Genomic DNA, 16966 nt, shown 5'->3' on the forward strand with positions numbered 1-16966 from the left:
GGGCTGCCTCCTCTCGCAGGTCGCCCCTCCTAGGAGCTCTGTTGGTCCTGCGGCGCGATGCGAGGCTGCGTGCTCGCCTTGCTCACGCGCCGCGTGCTCGCGACGCCGCTCGTCGTCCACGCCAACGGCACGAGGACGCCGCTCTCGGACCGCATCGCGAACGAGCAGCTCTGCGAGGACGCGTCCCGCTTCCCGACGGACCCGGGGAGCACGCGCGTCGCAGTCATTTTGCGCGGCGACGCGTTCCGCGGCCTCAGCTACGGCACGACCGTGCGGAACTCGAAGCTGCCCTTCTACTGCGACGGCCTCGCGCACCGCGCGCCGCGCCGGGCGGGAAACGAACCTACGCGAGACGACTTCAATAGGAACGTCGTCGCACGGAATGGTTCACCGTCTCCGAAGAACTCGCCGAGAGAACACGGTCCGTCCAACAAACGACGTCGACGCGACCGAGATCGGGAGGTTCGCCGGACAGGGCGTTCCACCTGCGCAGGTGCAGCGCGCCGTCTCCGCGAGCCACGTGCGCCACGTCGTCGAGCCCCTCGAGCGCGCGGGCCTCCGCGTCGACGTCTTCCTCGCGACCTACGGCTGCGGGGGCATCGCGCCGCCGGCCCGCGCGGCCCGGGCCATGGCGCACCTCGTCGAGTGGTACGGCGCGCGGCGCGTCGTGCGCGCGGAGCAGCTCCCGCGGCGCGGGTCGAGCCAGGCGACGCCCTCCCTCGTCGCGATGCGCTGGCTCCGGGCGCTCTGGCCGCCGGGCGGCTACCGCTCCGTGCTGCTCTGGCGCTTCGACGTCGCCGCGCTCCGGCCCGTGGGCGCCGCGCCGGCGCCGGCGGCGCGCGCGGCGTCGACGCGGCCCGCCGGGGACTGCGACGCGTCGTCGGACGTCCGCGACGACTGGGAGACGCACCATCGCCCCTACGGCTGCTGGTGCTGGCCCCTCGCGACCTGCGACAGCGACGCGGGCTGGGGCGGCTACGCGAACGCGCGCGGCGCGGCGCCGGGCGTTTCGCGCGCGCGCGCGCGCGGCGGCCGCCGGGGCGCGGGGCGGCGCCCGACCCCGCCGCCCGCGCCAGGTCCGGCGACGCGTACTACCGGTACGAGGACGACTGGGGCCACAGCTTCCCCGGGCGGCTCGCGCGGTGCGCCGTGCCGATCTTCGAGGCGTCGTGCCTCGACATGCGGTCCAAGCTCATGAGCCACGAGTGCAACTTCCTGCTCGCGCGCACGTTCCGGGTGCTGACGACGCTGCCGCGGAGCTGGAGCGTCTACCGCGAGGACTACAAGCCCTACCCGGGCGGCGGGCCCGTCTGCGCGGTCCTGAGGGACGACTTCGACGGCCCGCCGTGCCCGGCCTCCGAGGCCGAGGGGCGGCGCGTCGCCTGCCGGCGCTACGCGCACGCCGCGGGGCTCGCGTCCGCCTGTGTGCAAATCAAATCTTCAACCCGACTTCAATGTGCGCGTATTCGAATGTTTTGACACGAGCACTTCCACCGTGCTTCGAGAACTCGCTGAGAGCAATCGATTCGTCCAAAAATCAGCCGAATCGACTTCGATTTGACCGAGCTAGAGAATTCTCAAGTTTGGCCCCGACGTCCCAGCTCACTGGTTGATTTGCACACAGGCGTCCGCCGAGGCCGCCGCGGCGGACTTCCACTGGTCGAAGAACCTCAAGTGCGGCGACCTGCTGGGCCCGGCCGACTTCGCGGAGCTCGAGGGCTGGTGGCGGCGCCACCACGACGCGGCGACGGCGGGCTACGACCACGGCGGCTTCCTGGGGGCCGAGGACGACGTCGAAGACGGCGCGCGCGCGCGCGGCCTCGCGTACGCGGCCCACCACGTCCGCGACGCGGCGTTCCGCGACGAGTAAGGGCAGGGCCCCCGGGAGCTGGAGGCCTCGAAGATCCGGGGGGGGGGGCGGCGCGCGGCCGATGTCGGCGCGGTGCGCGGCGCGACGCGCGGTCGTTAGGTTGACGCCACGATGCACCGTCGAGCGGCGCGATGCATCGAGCTCTCGCGCGCCTCTCGGGGAGCGGCGCGATGCGACGACGAGCGCTCTCGGCGACGCCATCCTGGTCGCGCGTCGCGCCGTCCGTCTGGGCGCACGGCGTCGACGTCGGCGCGCCCGCCGCGCCGCGGACGACGCACCGCGTCTTCGGCGGGCCGGCCGCGTTCGTGCCGCCGCGCGCCTTCGGCTACGAGCTGCCGACGTCCGGCGTGCCCGAGGTCGCCTTCGCGGGCCGGAGCAACGTCGGCAAGTCGACGCTCGTCGGCGCGCTGCTCGGCGACCCGGCGCTGCTCCGGCGCTCGAAGACGCCCGGGTGCACGACGTCGGTCAACTTCTTCGCGGTCGGCCGGCCCGGCGCGCCGCGCCGCGGCGGGCCGCGCGGCGCGGCGAGCGACGCGCGGCGCGCGGCGGCCGCAAAGCTCTTCGTGGTGGACCTCCCGGGCTTCGGCTACGCGCGGCGCGGCGGCGAGCGGCGCGAGGCCTTTGGCGCCGCCGCGCTCGCCTACCTGTCGTCGCGGCCGGGCGCCGTCCTCCGCCAGGTCTGCGTCCTCGTCGACGCGCGCCGCGGGCCCGACCCCGCCGTGCTCGAGTCCTTCTCGGAGCTGCGGGTGCCGCGCTGTGTGGAACTCGACCGCTGGTCGGGGGGGGGTCTTCAGAACTCTCTAGCTCGGTCACATCGACGTCGATTCGGCTGATTTTTGGACGGATCGAGTGCTCTCGTCGAGTTCTCGAAGCACAGCGAAAGAGTCTGGTCCAAATCGTTCGATTACGCGCGCATTGAAGTCGGGTCGAAGATTCGAGTTCCGCGCAGGTGCCGCACCGCGTCGTCCTGACGAAGTGCGACCGCGCGTCGGCGGCGGACGTCGCGACCGCGCTCGCCGCGACCAAAGACGCGCTCGACCGGCCGCGGCGCTCGAGCCTCCTGCCCGTCGTCCACGTCGTCTCAGCGAAGACGGGCTTCGGCGTCGACGACCTCCGCCGCCACCTCGCGGACGTCGTCGTCGACGACGCCGTCGGGTAACGCGACCTCTAGGGCCCCCGTCGCGTGCGGGGGCGCCAGTTAGCCGCGGCGCGGCGCGCGGCGCGGAGCTCGCGCGGGCGGTGCGGCGCGGCGACGCGAGCGTCTTGGGCTCCGCGGCGGCGCCGCCGTCCCGACGGCGCCTCAGAACGAGAGCGCGACGGCGACGTCCTCGCGCGCGTCCTTGCAGGCGCCCGTCGCGGGGCCCCTTAGGCGGAGCTCCGCGGCGACGACGTCGAAGGCCGCGGTCGGCGTCGGGCCGAGCGCCGTCTCGTCGCACTCGCCGTTCGAGTGGCAGGCGACGAGCGTGACCGTCGCGGACGGCGGCGCGGCGAGCACCTGGGCGGGACGCGGGCGATTCGACGCCGCTTCGACGCGGGCGTTCCGCGCGCGCGTTCCGGAACGAGCGTCCGCGCTTCGAGCGCGCTCCGACGGTCGCTCGTCCAGAATCAGCCGAAACGAGTGGACACCGGCCGAGAGCGGAGCCCTTGAAGTTGGTCACGTCGCGCCCGCGTCCCGCGCCGGCGTCGCGCGGCGGCGGCGAGGGGCAGGCGCGCGAGGTTCGACAGGGGGCTGAGGATCAGCGGCGACGCCGCGAGGCACGGCGACCGGTCGACGAGGACGGCGACCGGCGCGCCCATGTACCCCGCCTGGCCCTCGCGCGGCAGCGCGGCGGCGGCCAGCGCCTCGGCGCGGTCCGAGAGGTCGGACGCGCCGGACCCCCGGAGGATGAACTCGTCGTCGAGGCGGTCCATGACGACATCCCGGAAGATCTCCCAGGGCGCGCGCGCGCGCCGGCGGTCGTCCGCCGCGACGAGGTCGACGGTCGGGTCGATGACGCGCGCGAAGGGCCCGCGGCCGTTGAGCCGCTCGAAGAGCGTCCCCGCGACCTGCGTGGAAATGAAATCACCCGACTTCAATGGTCGCGTAGTTTCGACGCGAGGCTTTCTGCCGTGCTTCGAGAGCTCGACGAGAGCCATCGATTCGTCCAAAAATCAGCCGAATCGACTTCGATGTGACCGAGCTCGAGAGTTCTGAAGTTTGGCGGGGACCCCCCGAACCGGTGGTCGATGTCCACACGGCCCGCGACGGCGACGGCGCGGCCCTCCGGCACGGCGTGCTGGATCGCGCGGCCGATGCCCGCGCCGACCTTGAGCCAGGACCGCGGGTAGACGCCCATGAGCGCGCGCCGCGTGCCGACGATCTGCATCTGCTCGAGCGGGAGCGTCCGCTCGTCGTCGCCTAGGCAGCAAAAGGGTGATTCAACGTCGCTTCAATGTGAGTGTTCCGCGCGCGCGCGTTCCGGAAAAAGCATCCACGCTTCGAGACCGTTCCGAGAGATGATCGCTCGTCCAAAAATCAGCCGAAACGAGTAGAAAACGGCCGAGAAAGGAGCCTTTGAAGTTGGGAATTTCGCTCTCTTTTGCTGCCCCGGTCGTCGCCGGGCCCGCCCGGGAACAGGTTTGGCCCGAGGTAGGCGCGCCGCGGCAGGGCCCGGCCGCCGACGCTCGGCGCCAGGTAGGCGAACTTGAGGAAGGACATGGCGCCCCGGGCCCCCTGGTCCTTGCCGTGGAGCATCATCGTCCACGAGAAGCGGTAGCCGCGCGCGGACATGGCGAAGTCGGCGCCGTGGAGGAGGGGCATGCGCAGCGGGACGAGCACCTGGAGGAGCACGTAGAGGAGCAGGAGGCACCGGAGCGGCCGCGCCGGCCGCGCGGCCGCGGCGGCGCGCGGCTCGCCCGCGGAGAAGCCCGTCGCCGCGCGCGCGAGCCACGCGTGGAGCGGCGCGTCGCCGCCCGGCCCGCCGACGGGCGCGAAGAGGACGACGGCGCAGACGCAGGCGCCGGGGAACGCGTAGCCGATGCGCTGGCTCATCGTGAAGCACGTGAAGCCGTGGAACGCGCAGCTCAGCCCCGCTAAGGCCGCGAAGCTCTCGCGGGTCGGCCGGAGGCACAGGAGCGCGGCGGCCATGGACCCGTCGAGCAGGAGCCCGCCCAACGCGACGGCGGCGAAGAGCCGCGGGCCGAGCGTCGCCTCCATGGCCGCCCAGGGCACGCCGCGGTGCACGCCCTGCTCCTCGAAGCCGAGGAAGATGCCCCGGACCAAGGCGCCGGAGACCCAGTCCGGGTGCGTCTTCCAGAGCGACGCGAAGACGTAGACGACGGCGAGCTGCGCGCGGAGCGCGACGACGGCCGCGCGGCGCCGCGCGGGCGACGCGGCCGCGCCGGGGAACGCGCGCGGCGCGACGCGGCGGCACGCGGCGTCGACGGACCAGGCGCCGCCCGCGCCGGAGACGGCCGTGAGGAGGAGGAGCAGGGAGAAGAGGTAGTCGTGGTTCGTGAAGCGCGTCGTCTGCGCGAGCGCCTGCCGCGCGAAGAGCGCGAAGAACCTGCGCGGCGCTCGAATCTTCCGCCCGACTTCCGCGTGCGCGTCATCGGACCAGACTCGTCGGCCGCGCTTCGAGAACTCGACGCGAGCGATCGATCCGTCCAAGCATCGGCCGAATCGACGTCGATGTGGCCGAGCGAGAGAATGTCAAAGTTCGGTCGGGACGTCCCGAACCGGCGGTCGATGTCCGCGCGGCGTCGAACGCGGCCGCCGCCGCCGGGAACGCGGCGCCGGCCGCCGCCGCGGCGCCGCAGGCGAGCCCGACGTCCTTGAGCCGCTGCACGCCCGCGGCCGTCCGCGGGAGCGTCGCGACGAGGCCCTCCCACTGGTCGTACGCGAAGAACGCGTCCGCGCCGAGTCGCGCGCCGGCCTCCGGCGGATAGTCGACGACGTAGTGCGCGATGTGGCCCCGGTACCACTGCGCGCACATGAGCGAGTAGAAGAGCGCGCGCCAGAGCGCGAGCATGCCGGGCGTCCGGTCCGGCTCCTCCGGGGCGGCGGCGTCCGGGGCGGCGGCGCCGTCGGCGACCGATGGATCGTCTGCGGCCGCGGCGGCGAGGACCGCCGCGTTCGGCGTCGGCGACGCCGCGCGCGTGGGACCGGGCGGCTTCGGCGACGCCGCCGCCTTCGTCCGGCGAGTGGCCACCATCGCACCACGAGAACTGTCGTGTGGGTCTGCTCAAGCAGGCTTGGCGACCCGCGCAGATCCCGCGCGAGATCCGCGCGTCGCCACAACAACTCCACAACTCGTTTAGCGATTGGTTTGAGTCGCGCGCCGAGTCGACCCGCCCGGGACGCACATCGGTCGCGCGTCCACGCAAACGCAAACGCCGCGAAGCGACGCGCCGGGGCGCGCCGCGATCCGCTTCGAGCCCATGAGGCTCGTCGTCCTTGCGGCCGCGGTCGCGAAGGCCCAGTACTTCACGGGCCCCGACGGGAAGCAGTACTACACGGGCCCCGGGAGCCCCTGGGACACGAGCCGCTACAACACGCGGCCCCACGAGAAGTTCCGCGCGGACCGGTCCACGGACTACCCGCCGGCGGAGGCCTGCGACGCCGACGCGCTCTGGCGCGAAAGGTGCAAGCCCGTGCCCGTGAACTGCACGGAGGACCACGACGGGTCCAACGGCCACGGCATCGGCAACTCGCTGATGATGTCGTACCACAAGGCCGCGGTCGCCGCGTTCGCGCGCGGGTGCGCGCCCGTGTTCCGCGAGGGCAGCGGCGGCGGCGGCGGCGCGGTCCCGGACCCGACGGCCTACGGGCCCTCCGACTTCCGCCTCCAGGACTGGGTCCAAGTCCCCGACGAGGCGCCGACGGTCCTCGACGTCCACGGCTGCGTGCAGGGCGTCCTGACGCGCCCGAACGCGAGGCTCCGCGCGGTCGTCGAAGCGGCGCGCGGCGGCCGCGCCGCGGACGCGCCGCTCGTCGCGCTCCACGTGCGCACGGGCTGGGTCGACTCCAACCACGCGGCGCGCGAGGGCCGGAGCTGGGACGCGCTCCGGTGCGGCGGCGGCGCCGCCGCCGGCGACGGGCCCCGGGACTGGACCGCGCTCGGCGAGGGCGCGGGCCGCCTCGTCGTCGCCGCCGACGGCGCGACGCTCGCGGCCGTCGCCGCGCGCGTCGCCGCGGACGCGGACCGGGCCTACGGCGCGCGCGCGTGGGACCTCTACGTCGCCTCGGACGCGCCGGGCGCGAAGACATGGGTCCGGGCCGCGATCGGCGGCCGCGCGCGGCGCGTCCTCGCCCTCGACGGCGCCATCGGCCACAACCACCTCACGGGCGGCGACGGCTCCGACGCGGACGTCAACAGCCTCGCGGACCTCGTCCTCCTCGGCGACGCGGACGTCCTCGTCCACTTCAGCTCCAAGTTCCCCACGTCGGCCTACAACCGCAACTTCTGCCCGGGCCTGCGCCTCGAGGTCGCGGGCTACCCGCGCCACGACCTCGCCGAGGTGTCCGAGAAGCTCGCCGCGGGCGACGCGGAGGTCGAGGACGCGTGGCGCTGCGCCCAGCTCGGCGCCGCCACGGTCCAGGAGTGCGCCTGCATGTACCAGGCCGCCTACGCGTGATACCACCGGCCGCGACCGCGCGAAGCCACGAGACATGGGTCGGCGATCTCGCCGCGGGCGCGCGGTGCAACGAGTCATGTTGCCTCGGCGGGTGCCGTGTTCTCACAAAGCGGTCGACGGCATGGCGCACCGCTCGTGCGCACGAGCCGCCGTGCTCGCGCTGCTCGCCGCCGCGGGCGCGCGCGCCGTCCGCGGCCCGCGGTCCGTGGCGACGCTGCCGTCGTGGCGGCGCGACGGCGCGCGCTTGCTCGCGCCGGTGAGCGACGGCGGCCGGTCGCCGGCGCCGATCCCCGGCGGCGAGGACGTCGTGGCGAAGAAGGTCGCGCGCTTCCTCGGCGACGCCGAGGTCGCGGTGCGCGTGCTCAAGTGGGCCGTCGTGCTCGCCGCCGGCGGCTTCCGCTTCGCCTGGCGGCTCCTGCGGGAGCTCTGCGGCCGCGCCTTGTACCGCACCGTCGTCGTCGTCGAGATGAGGGGCGTCATCGCCGACGACCGGAGCGCGCGCCACTCCCTGCGCGACGCGCGCTACTGGTGCTGGGGCGGCGGGCCCGTGCCCGAGTGCGCCGCCGGCGAGGGCGTCATCTCCGTGAGCCGCTGCGAGCGCGCGCTCGAGCGCGCGTTCTCGTACCGGCGCGCGCGCGCCGTCGTGCTCAAGGTCAACTCGCCCGGCGGCACGGCGTCCGAGTCGGCGCTGCTCTACGCGCGCGTGGCCTCGCTCAAGGCGCGCGCGCGCGCGAAGCTCGAGGCGCGCCAGGCGCGGCTCCTGCCGCGCGTCTTCCGCTTCGTGACGCGCCGCGCGGCCGAGGCGCCGCCGGAGGTCCTGGCCTTCGTCGACGAGATCTGCACGTCCGGCGGCTACTTCGCCGCCTGCGCCGCCGACGACATCGTCGCGACGCCCTGCGCGCTCCTCGGCTCCATCGGCGTCATCTCGCGGTCCTTCGGCTACCAGCGCCAGCTCCGGAAGATCGGCGTCGAGCGGCGCGTGCTCGCGGCGGGCGCGGCCAAGGCGGGCCTCGACCCCTACCTGCCCCAGAGCCGGCCGGGCATCGCCCGGGAGAAGCGCGTGCTCGAGGAGCTCCACGACGAGTTCGTCGCCACCGTGAAGCGCCGCGCGGAACTCAAATCTTCAACGCGACTTCACTGTGCATGTATTCGCACGGTTTCGACGTAGTTCTTCACTGTCTGCAAAGAACCCGCCGAGAGCAATCGATTCGTCCAAAAATCAGCCGAATCGACTTCGATGTGACCGAGCTCGAGAGGTTTTTGCTGGACGGGGCGTTCCACCGGTTGTTTCGCACACAGGTGAAGCGGTCGCGCGGCGACCGCCTCGACGCGCGCCGGGCCGCGGCGATCGGGTCCGCCGCGGACGCGGCGGACTGGTCGAACCTGACGCCGCGGGCGCTGGCCTCGCTCTGGCCCCTGCGCTGGCTCCTCAACGGCGCGCGCGCGGCGCGCGGCGACGGCCTCTTCGACGGCTCCGTCCACGGCGCCAAGACCGCGCTCGAGCTCGGCCTCGTGGACAAGGTCGTCGACGAGACGTTCACCGAGGCCCTCAAGCAGCGCTACGGCCAGCGCATCTTCCTCAAGAAGCTCGCGACGAACCCGCCCACGGGGCTCGACGCGCTCTTCCGCTAGGAGCGCCGGCGTAACCCGATCGACTCGGACCAAGTCGTCGTCGCGTCGGTGATGGACACGGAGCAGTCCGCGTCGGCGTCGTAGTCCACCCAGTCGCAGTCTACATCTTCGACGCCTATAGGCCCTTGTTATAGGTGAAGGACGTCACGGGCGACCCGTCCTTCGCCGCCAGGCCTTGGAACTCGGGCTCGAGCGCGGCCGCGTCGATGGACGCGCGCTGCACGTACAACGCCTGGCCCCCGTAGACGCCGACGATGATGCCGGACGTGATGATGGCCGTGTCCACGGCCATCTTCGGCGCGAAGGGCAGCGCCGCGCAGAGCGGCGTCGCGTGCCAGGCCGCGAGCGCGACGGGCGTGATCCCGGTGGCGGGGATGTTCCAGACGACGCGCGCCGCGCAGCACTTGCCGATGCCCTCGCGGGCCGCGACCCGGGACTGGCCGCGGACCGCGCCGTCGCCGTCGACGACGTTGACGCCGTTCGCGAGCTCGTCGCGCCGCATGAGGAGCAGCGACGCCCAGCCCGCGCCCACGCAGCCCGCGAAGCCCGCCCAGCCGGCGACCCGCGGCCCCCAGACGGGGTGCGTCATGGACGCGCCGAGCTTGGTGCAGCCCACGCCGAGCGCGACGGACGCGGCCACGGAGCCGGCGAACGACAGCGCCGCGTCCGCGTCCGACACCGGCGACGACTTGTTCTTGTTCGCGAAGAAGACGGCGCTGTTGTAGGACTGGTTGTAGCACTGCCAGAAGGCCTGGTTCAGCGCGCCGCCGCCGGGCCAGAGCATGCCCAGGACGATGGGCGGCTGCATCGGCGCGTACGCCGCGAAGCACAGCGGCAGGAGGATGTTCTCGCCCGTGTCGGGGTGGACGCGCGCGGCGCAGAGCTCCTGCGCGGCCCAGAGCTCGGCGTCGGAGGCGTTCGAGGCGCCGGCGTCGTGCCGCCGGAGCAGGGCCTTGGCCGCGTCGACGTCGCCGTCGCTCTTGAGGAGCATGAAGGGGTTCAGCTGGCTCGCGATGTTGCGCAGGCGGCCACCGAAGGTCTCGGGGCTGTAGCGCGGCTGGCCGGGCGTGAATTTCGGGACGACCTCCGCCATGGGAGCAGCGACCTCCACGGCGTGTGTTGCGAGTCGATGCTTGTGAGATGCTGTGGCGATTTAGAGCGAGGTTCAACCAGACGGCATCTTGGCAGTTGTTGCTGGAGGCAGGAAAGCAAGCATGGCGCGCGTCAGCAAGAATACGCGCCCTCACGGGCTGCCTTTGGTCTGGCTCTGCGTCGCGTCGTCGCTGCTCGCCGCGGGCGCCTACGTGCCGGCGCGGCGGCGCCGCGGTCCGCCGCCCCTCCGGGCCATCCACCAGGAGCGCGAGTTCGACCTCGTCGTCATCGGCGGCGGGCCCGTGGGCATCAGCGCGGCGAACCGCGCCGCGTCGCTGGGTTTGTCCGCGATCCTCGTGGACGCGACGCCGCCGCGCCAGTTCCAGTTCACGGGGCCGACGGGCCTCTACAGCAAGGCGCTGCGCGACGCGGCGCTCCGCATCGACGTCCCCGTGCTTCGCCGCATGGGCCTCGGCCTGTGTGGAAATCAAATCGTCAACCCGACTTCAATGTGAGCGTATGCGACAGTTTCGACGCAAGCTCTTCGGCTGTGCTTCGAGAACTCGACGAGAGCAATCGATTCGTCCAAAAATCAGCCGAATCGACTTCGATTTGACCGAGATAGAGAGGTTTGAAGTTTTGCTGGACGCGTCCATTCCACTGGTTGATTTCCACACAGGCCTCGGCGACGCGGCGATCTGGGCCCAGGTCAGCGAGATGGTCGACCGCATCGTGCGCAAGTGCGGCGACGACAACGCGCGGGGCCTCGCGGTGTCGCGCGTGCCCCACCTCCGCGGCTTCGGCGTCGTCAAGCCCGTCGGCGGCGCCGTCGAGGTGGACGTCAAGTTCCGGCGGACGACCAAGGGCGGCAGCGCGGGCACGACGGTGCGCGGCAAGCACTGCGTCGTCGCGACGGGGTCGCGCGCCGTGCGCTTCGACGGCCTCGACTACGACGGCGCGGACGCCGCCGGGCGGCGGCGCGTCTACGACTCCGACTCCGTCAAGGGCCTGAGCTTCCTGCCGCGGCGCGTCGTCATCGTCGGCGGCGGGATCATCGCGGTGGAATACGCGCGCATCTTCGCGGCGCTCGCCGCGGACGTGACGCTCGTCGTGCGGAGCGCGGACCTCCCGAAGAGCCTGCGGCGCGTCGGCATCGACGCGGGGTTGGCCGGCGCGCTGCAGGCGGACCTGCGGGACGCGGGCGTCGACATCCTGTTCGAGACGGAGATCGCCGGCGCGGCCCTCGCGGGCGCGGCGGTCGCCGTGGCGCTGCGCGACGGCCGGACGCTCGAGGCGGACGTGCTGCTCACGGCCACGGGCCGCGCGGCCGTCACGCGCGGCGTCTTCGACGACGCGGCGCTGGTCGACGGCTTGCTCGCGCCCAACGGCGACCTGCTGGTCGACGGCGAATTGAAGACCGTCCACCGCGCGGTGTCGGGCGCCGGCGACGTCGTCGGCGCGCCGCAGCTCGCGTCGACGGGCATCGCCCAGGCCGAGGCCGCCGTCGACTGCGTCTACGGGGACGGCTGCGCTCTGGGCGACGTGTCGCCCGCGGGGCTCCTCGCGTCGACGGCGCGCTACCCCGTGGGCATCTGGACCGTGCCCGAGCTCGCGTTCTGCGGATTGACGGCCGAGGCCGCGGCGGACCGGGGGCTCGACGTCGTCGTCGGCGTCGCCCACTACGCGGACACGGTCCGCGGCCACGTGCGCGAGTCGGACGCGTCGACGCGGAGCTGCCTCAAGCTCGTCGTCGCGCGCGACGCGCCGCACACGATTCTGGGCGTGCACCTCTTCGGCGACGACGCCGCGGAGCTCGTGCACTTCGGGACGACGCTCGTGCAGGCGTCCATGACCGCCGACGACGCCGCGGTCACGTGCTACGCCGCGGTCACGTACCACGCTGCGCCGGAAACAACCAGCGGAATGGACGCGTCCGGCAAAACTTGAAACCTCTCTATCTCGGTCGAATCGCAGTCGTTTCGGCTGATTTTTGGACGGATCGTTTTCTCTCGGCGAGTTCTTTTCTGGACAGTGACGAACGTGTGTCGAAACCGTGTAAATAATGCACATCGAAGTCGTGTTGCATATGTTTGTTTCCTGCCCAGGTACCACGAGCTCTACAAGCTCGCCGCGCAGGACGCGAAGGCGACGATCCTCGAGGACCGGTGGCGCTCCCGCTACGCGGCGCTCGTGGACCGCGAGCGCCGCGACGGCGCGGCGCCGTCGGCGGCGAACACGAGCCTGCTCCACCGGCAGACGCTCGACGCCGCGCTCTGCGGCGGCCTCGACGACGGCGACCGGCAGGCCATCGCCCGCGCGCTCTTCGCGGGGGCCAAGACCTGCACGGGCGCCCTCTTCGTCAAGCGCGCCATGCGCCTCCGCGGCTGCCTCGCCGACGCCGTCTGCTTCGCCGCGGAGGGCGAGTAACGACTTTTTCGCGTGGTGGTGTTGCCATCAACTTGCACTCAACTTGCAGCGGTTTTTGGTTGCCACAAAACCAGCAAAGTATGGCCGGCTTCCGCAAGGATTTCGCGGCCCTGAAGCTCGCCGGCGGCGAGGACAGCTCGTCGGACGACGACGACGGCGGCGACCTGAAGAAGAAGATGGCCGCGCGCTTCGGCGGCGTCGGCAAGGGCCGCGCGGCGCAGGGCGCGGCCCACGAGCCGGAACACAAGGGCGCCCTCGACGCGCTGCGGGGCCAGAAGGGCGCGGGCACCTGGAAGACGTCCGAGGCCGCGGCGCCGGCGAGCGAAAGGACCGCGACGTCGGGCGTCGGCGGCTTCCGCGCGGGCACGCACGTGTCGGCGGCTCCGCGCGGCGCCGCGGCGGCCGCCGTCGACGCGGCGCCGAGGACGGCCTACGGCGCGCGCATGGCGGCGGCGCCGGCCTACGTCGGACCGGCGTCTCCCGCGAAGGCCGCCGCCGCCGCGCCGGGCGCGTACGAGAAGCCCGCGCCGCTGCCGGACGCCGCGGGCCTCGACGGCCTGCTCGACGAGCTCAACGCGTTCCGCGCGAACCCCCGGGCCTACGCGGCGACCGTCGCGCGCTTCCGGCCCTTCTACGACGGCCTCGACTTCCACGCGCCGCGCGGCGGCGCCGCGGTCCCGCGCGCGACGATCGAGGGCGTCGCGGCGCTCGACGAGCTCCTCGGCTGGCTCAAGACCGCGACGCCGGCGCCCGCGATCAAGCTCGCGCCGGGCCTCGCCGACGCGGCCCGGGAGCTCGTCGACGCCGCCGCGGCCGGGGACGCGGCCGGGCGGTCGACGGGCAGCGCGTCGCACGCGACGCTGGCGAACAAGGTCGGCGACCTGAGCCCCGCGGCGCGCGCGGCGGCGCGCGGCCTCGTCGAGGGCGCGGTGCTCGACGTCGTCGCGCGGCGCGTGCTCTACGCCGACGAGGCGCTGCTCCAGCTGCTGCTCGCCGACGGCGACGCGACGCGGCGCACGCGGCGCCACGTCGCGGACGCGCGGCTCTCGCGCGGCGGCGGCGCCTCCGCGGCGACGGCCGGCGCCGGCGACGGCACGGTGGCCGCCCTGACGCTCGCGGCGACGTTCCGCCCGCACCCGACGCCGGGCAAGCGCGCCTACCAGGGGAAGGTGCCCGTGTCCGACGACGACTGGCTCCAGTGCGTGCTCGCCCTGCCGGACCCGCTCCCCAACGACCTCCTCGCGATGGTCAAGCGGGGCGCGAGCGTCGAGGTCGACTACCAGACGACGGGCGCGGCGGTCGTCGCGACGTTCCCCGACGGCGCCGTCGAGGAGATCAGCGTCGAGTTCGGCTAGGGCCTACTAACACCTTACCAGTGCGTCCCCTTGCGGGGCCCGAGCCAGGCGCGGCCCGAGCAGAACCCCTGGAAGGGCCGGCCGCGTCGCCGTGGTGGCACTTGGACGTCTTCGAGCACCAGCCGCACTCGTGGGGCTTCGCGGCGCAGGTCGGGGGCGTCGGGCAGCCGTCGAAGAACCAGGCGCAGGGCGCGGCCGTGCGGCAGGCGTCGCCGCGCGCGTCGCCCGCGAGGCAGGCCCCGGCCTCCGTGTCCCAGCCGCAGGCGCCGTCGGCCGCGCAGGCGTCGCAGTCGTCGTAGAGCTCGCAGGCGTCGAGGTCGCCGAGGGCCACGGCGTGGCCCGCGTGGGGCAGCGGGAACGCGTGGCTCCGGCCCAGGAGCTCGAACTTGAGCACGAAGTTGACGACCGCGGCGAAGCCCGAGGCCGCGGCCGTCGCGTTCTCGAAGCGCACGCAGGGCGTCAGCGTGCCCACGCCCGCGCCGACGCCCGCGGGCGCGCAGACGTCGATGGGCGCGACGCGGAGGCGCCGCGGCGCGGGCACGACGATCGGCAGGTGCGCGCCGCCCGCGGTGAAGGTGACGTGGACGGACCGCTCGCACGGCGCGAGCGCGACCTCGGCGCGCACGTCCACGTGCAGGCCCGGGAAGTGGTCCTCGGCCTCGAAGTCGACGCGCGCGCCGCACTCGATCGCCGCGCCGGGGCCCGCGGCCTTGCGCAGCTCGTCGGGCACCGCGTCGAGGACCGCGGAGCGCCGCGGGACCTCGCACCTGGGGTCGCTGAAGAAGCCGCCGGCCTTGATCTGCCGGATCAACGGCCCGGAGAACGACTCGAGGTACTCCCGCGCGCCCTCGTGGCGGATGTCGTCCGCGGCGCTCGCCAGTAGCTCGGCCACCTCGCCCGCGTGGTCCTTCGCCACCTCGACGGACCCCAGGACGTCGCCGACGCCGTCGACGGCCGCGGCGTAGAGGCGGTTCAGGTGCCCGCCGAGGGACCCGAGGGTCTGGCTCCGCGCCGTCTCCACGAGGCCGCCGACGAGCGACCGGGCCCGCTCGGCCTCGTCGCTCGCGGCCGCCGCGCGCGCGGCCGCCGCGGCCGAACGGACGCGCTCGTCGGCCTTGGCGGCGTCGAGGGCCCGCTGCGCCGACGCCGCGGCGCGCTGCGACGCCTCGTAGGCCTCGGACGCCGACAGCGTGGCCCGCTGGACCCCGTCGCTGCCCCGGACGGCCTCGTAGGCCCGGGACGCCGACGCCGCCGCGCGCTGGACGCGGTCGTCGGACTTGACGTCGCTGAAGACGGTCTGCGCCCGCTTCCAGGCGCCGGCCACGAAGCCCTCGTCCACCGCCGCCGCCGCCAGGAGGCCGAGGAGCAGCAGGGAAGCCTTCCCCATGTCGCGGGCTGCCCCGCCACCTGCACCTTCACGACGCGCTTCACCCAGGCTTACGCCGCCCGCTCAGGGCGCGACGGGGCAGGACCGGGCCTGCTTGCGCTTGAGGTACTCGGCGGCGATGTTCGCGAAGGCGGCGCAGTTGCCGTTGCAGAGGCACTCGCTCGAGAAGAGGTGGCGCTTCGCGAGCTGCGTCGTCTGGCCGAGGAGGCCCTCGTTCGCGATGCCCGACGCCGCGTCCGACGCCTTCTTGAGGCTCGACTCCTTGTTCGATTGCCCGCCGCCGAGGGACTCGGCGGGGAAGCCGAAGCCGCCGCCCATGCGGCTCGCCTGGCTCGCGTGCGCGGCGTGCGCGTGCTCGAGCTTCTCGACGACCGCGGACACGCGCTCGCCGACGCGCTCGCGGTGCTCCTTCTCGAGGGCCGGCGTCGCCGAGAGGGTTCTAGCCCAGAGGTGGCTGTGGTTGAGGATGTCGATGATGGACTTGGCCTGGTCCGACATGAAGTACTCGACCTTGAGCTCGTAGTAGCGGTTCCAGCACGAGCCCCAGACCTCGACGCGCTTCGCGTCCTCGGTCACGATGGACCCGTCGGGGCACTGGTTCGGCGGCGGCGACGCCGTCGGCGGGTAGGCCCGGAAGGCCGCGAGCTCCGACGAGTTCTTCGCGAAGGACCGGAGCGGGTCGATGACGATCGCGAGGAACGGGTTCCCGTTCGGGTCCTCCGCGTTCTGCCACGAGAGCTGCGTACTTAAATCCGTGGAGCTCAGGAAGCAGTGGTTGTGGGCCTCGTCGACGTCGAAGGGGTGGCTGTGGTACCAGCCCATGAGCCGCTCCTTCCGCGTGACCTCGACCATGTCGGAGAGCTTGATCATGTAGTTGATGACGTTCTCGTCGTCGGCGACGACCTGCGTCTCGAAGCCCGTCACGGGCAACGGGAAGACGTCCGTGACGACGAGCGTGTGCTTGTGCTCGTCGCTCGGGTAGCCGAGCATCATGCCCATGACCTCGAGCGGCTTGCCGCCGGCCGAGAGGCCCGCCTCGCAGCCGCTGTGCGCATGCATGAGCATCTTCATGGACGCGGCGGGCGACACCATGACGCGCGTGAAGTAGTTGGCGTCCTGCATCCAGGCCTTGGCCTTGCGCACCTCCTCGATCTTCGCCTCGTCCATGGAGTACCACGTCTCGCTCGACTTGGCCTTCGGGGCGTCCTTCTCGTCCGTGGCCATGGTCGTCATGGCGGCTTTGCGCGGTCGCGGCGGCGGCGGCGCTCGCGGCGGGCGGCGCGGCGGCGTGCGGCGCGGCGGACGGGCGCTGGCGCGGAAGAGCGCGCGCGCGACGACGAGCTCGCGACGCGGCCAGGGAGACGACTCGGCGAGCCGCTGGTGAAGCCTGGTTGACGCCATCGTGCCGTATGCGCCGCGCGGCGGGCAGGGGTCCCCCGCCGTCGCTTCAAATCCCCAACCCGGAAGGCGACGAGAGAAGGCCGCTAGTCGGATTCGGGCGGCCGCGCGGAGTCGGGCACCATGTCGAGGGCGAAGTAGTCGACGAAGTCGGCGTTGTGCTCGATGCCGCGGACGTAGTCCGGGCAC

The 16966-nt window shown here is 73.2% G+C and overlaps 4 protein-coding genes across 4 annotated transcripts; 1 reads left to right on the forward strand and 3 right to left on the reverse strand.

The window, feature by feature from the left end:
• Positions 1-57: 57 nt before the first annotated feature.
• On the forward strand, positions 58-3029 carry AURANDRAFT_64442 (hypothetical protein; the record flags this gene model as incomplete). Its single annotated transcript, XM_009039006.1, has 6 exons — positions 58-270; positions 494-930; positions 1077-1425; positions 1625-1866; positions 1995-2616; positions 2820-3029. 6 exons carry the CDS (start codon positions 58-60, stop codon positions 3027-3029), a joined length of 2073 nt encoding a protein of 690 aa, XP_009037254.1.
• Positions 3030-4385: 1356 nt separating this feature from the next.
• On the reverse strand, positions 4386-6121 carry AURANDRAFT_71700 (hypothetical protein; the record flags this gene model as incomplete). The annotated part of the gene is made up of 2 exons (XM_009039166.1): positions 4386-5415; positions 5618-6121. Coding segments are annotated over 2 exons (1533 nt in total), but the record flags the coding sequence as incomplete, so codon positions are not given.
• A 3112-nt stretch (positions 6122-9233) lies between these two features.
• On the reverse strand, positions 9234-10211 carry AURANDRAFT_27083 (hypothetical protein; the record flags this gene model as incomplete). The annotated part of the gene is made up of 1 exon (XM_009039165.1): positions 9234-10211. One exon carries the CDS (start codon positions 10209-10211, stop codon positions 9234-9236), a length of 978 nt encoding a protein of 325 aa, XP_009037413.1.
• Positions 10212-15793: 5582 nt separating this feature from the next.
• On the reverse strand, positions 15794-16567 carry AURANDRAFT_4008 (hypothetical protein; the record flags this gene model as incomplete). The annotated part of the gene is made up of 1 exon (XM_009038931.1): positions 15794-16567. A coding segment is annotated over one exon (774 nt), but the record flags the coding sequence as incomplete, so codon positions are not given.
• Positions 16568-16966: the final 399 nt, after the last annotated feature.

This window comes from Aureococcus anophagefferens (assembly GCF_000186865.1).
Source record: "Aureococcus anophagefferens unplaced genomic scaffold AURANscaffold_10, whole genome shotgun sequence".
Lineage (NCBI taxonomy): Eukaryota > Pelagophyceae > Pelagomonadales > Pelagomonadaceae > Aureococcus > Aureococcus anophagefferens.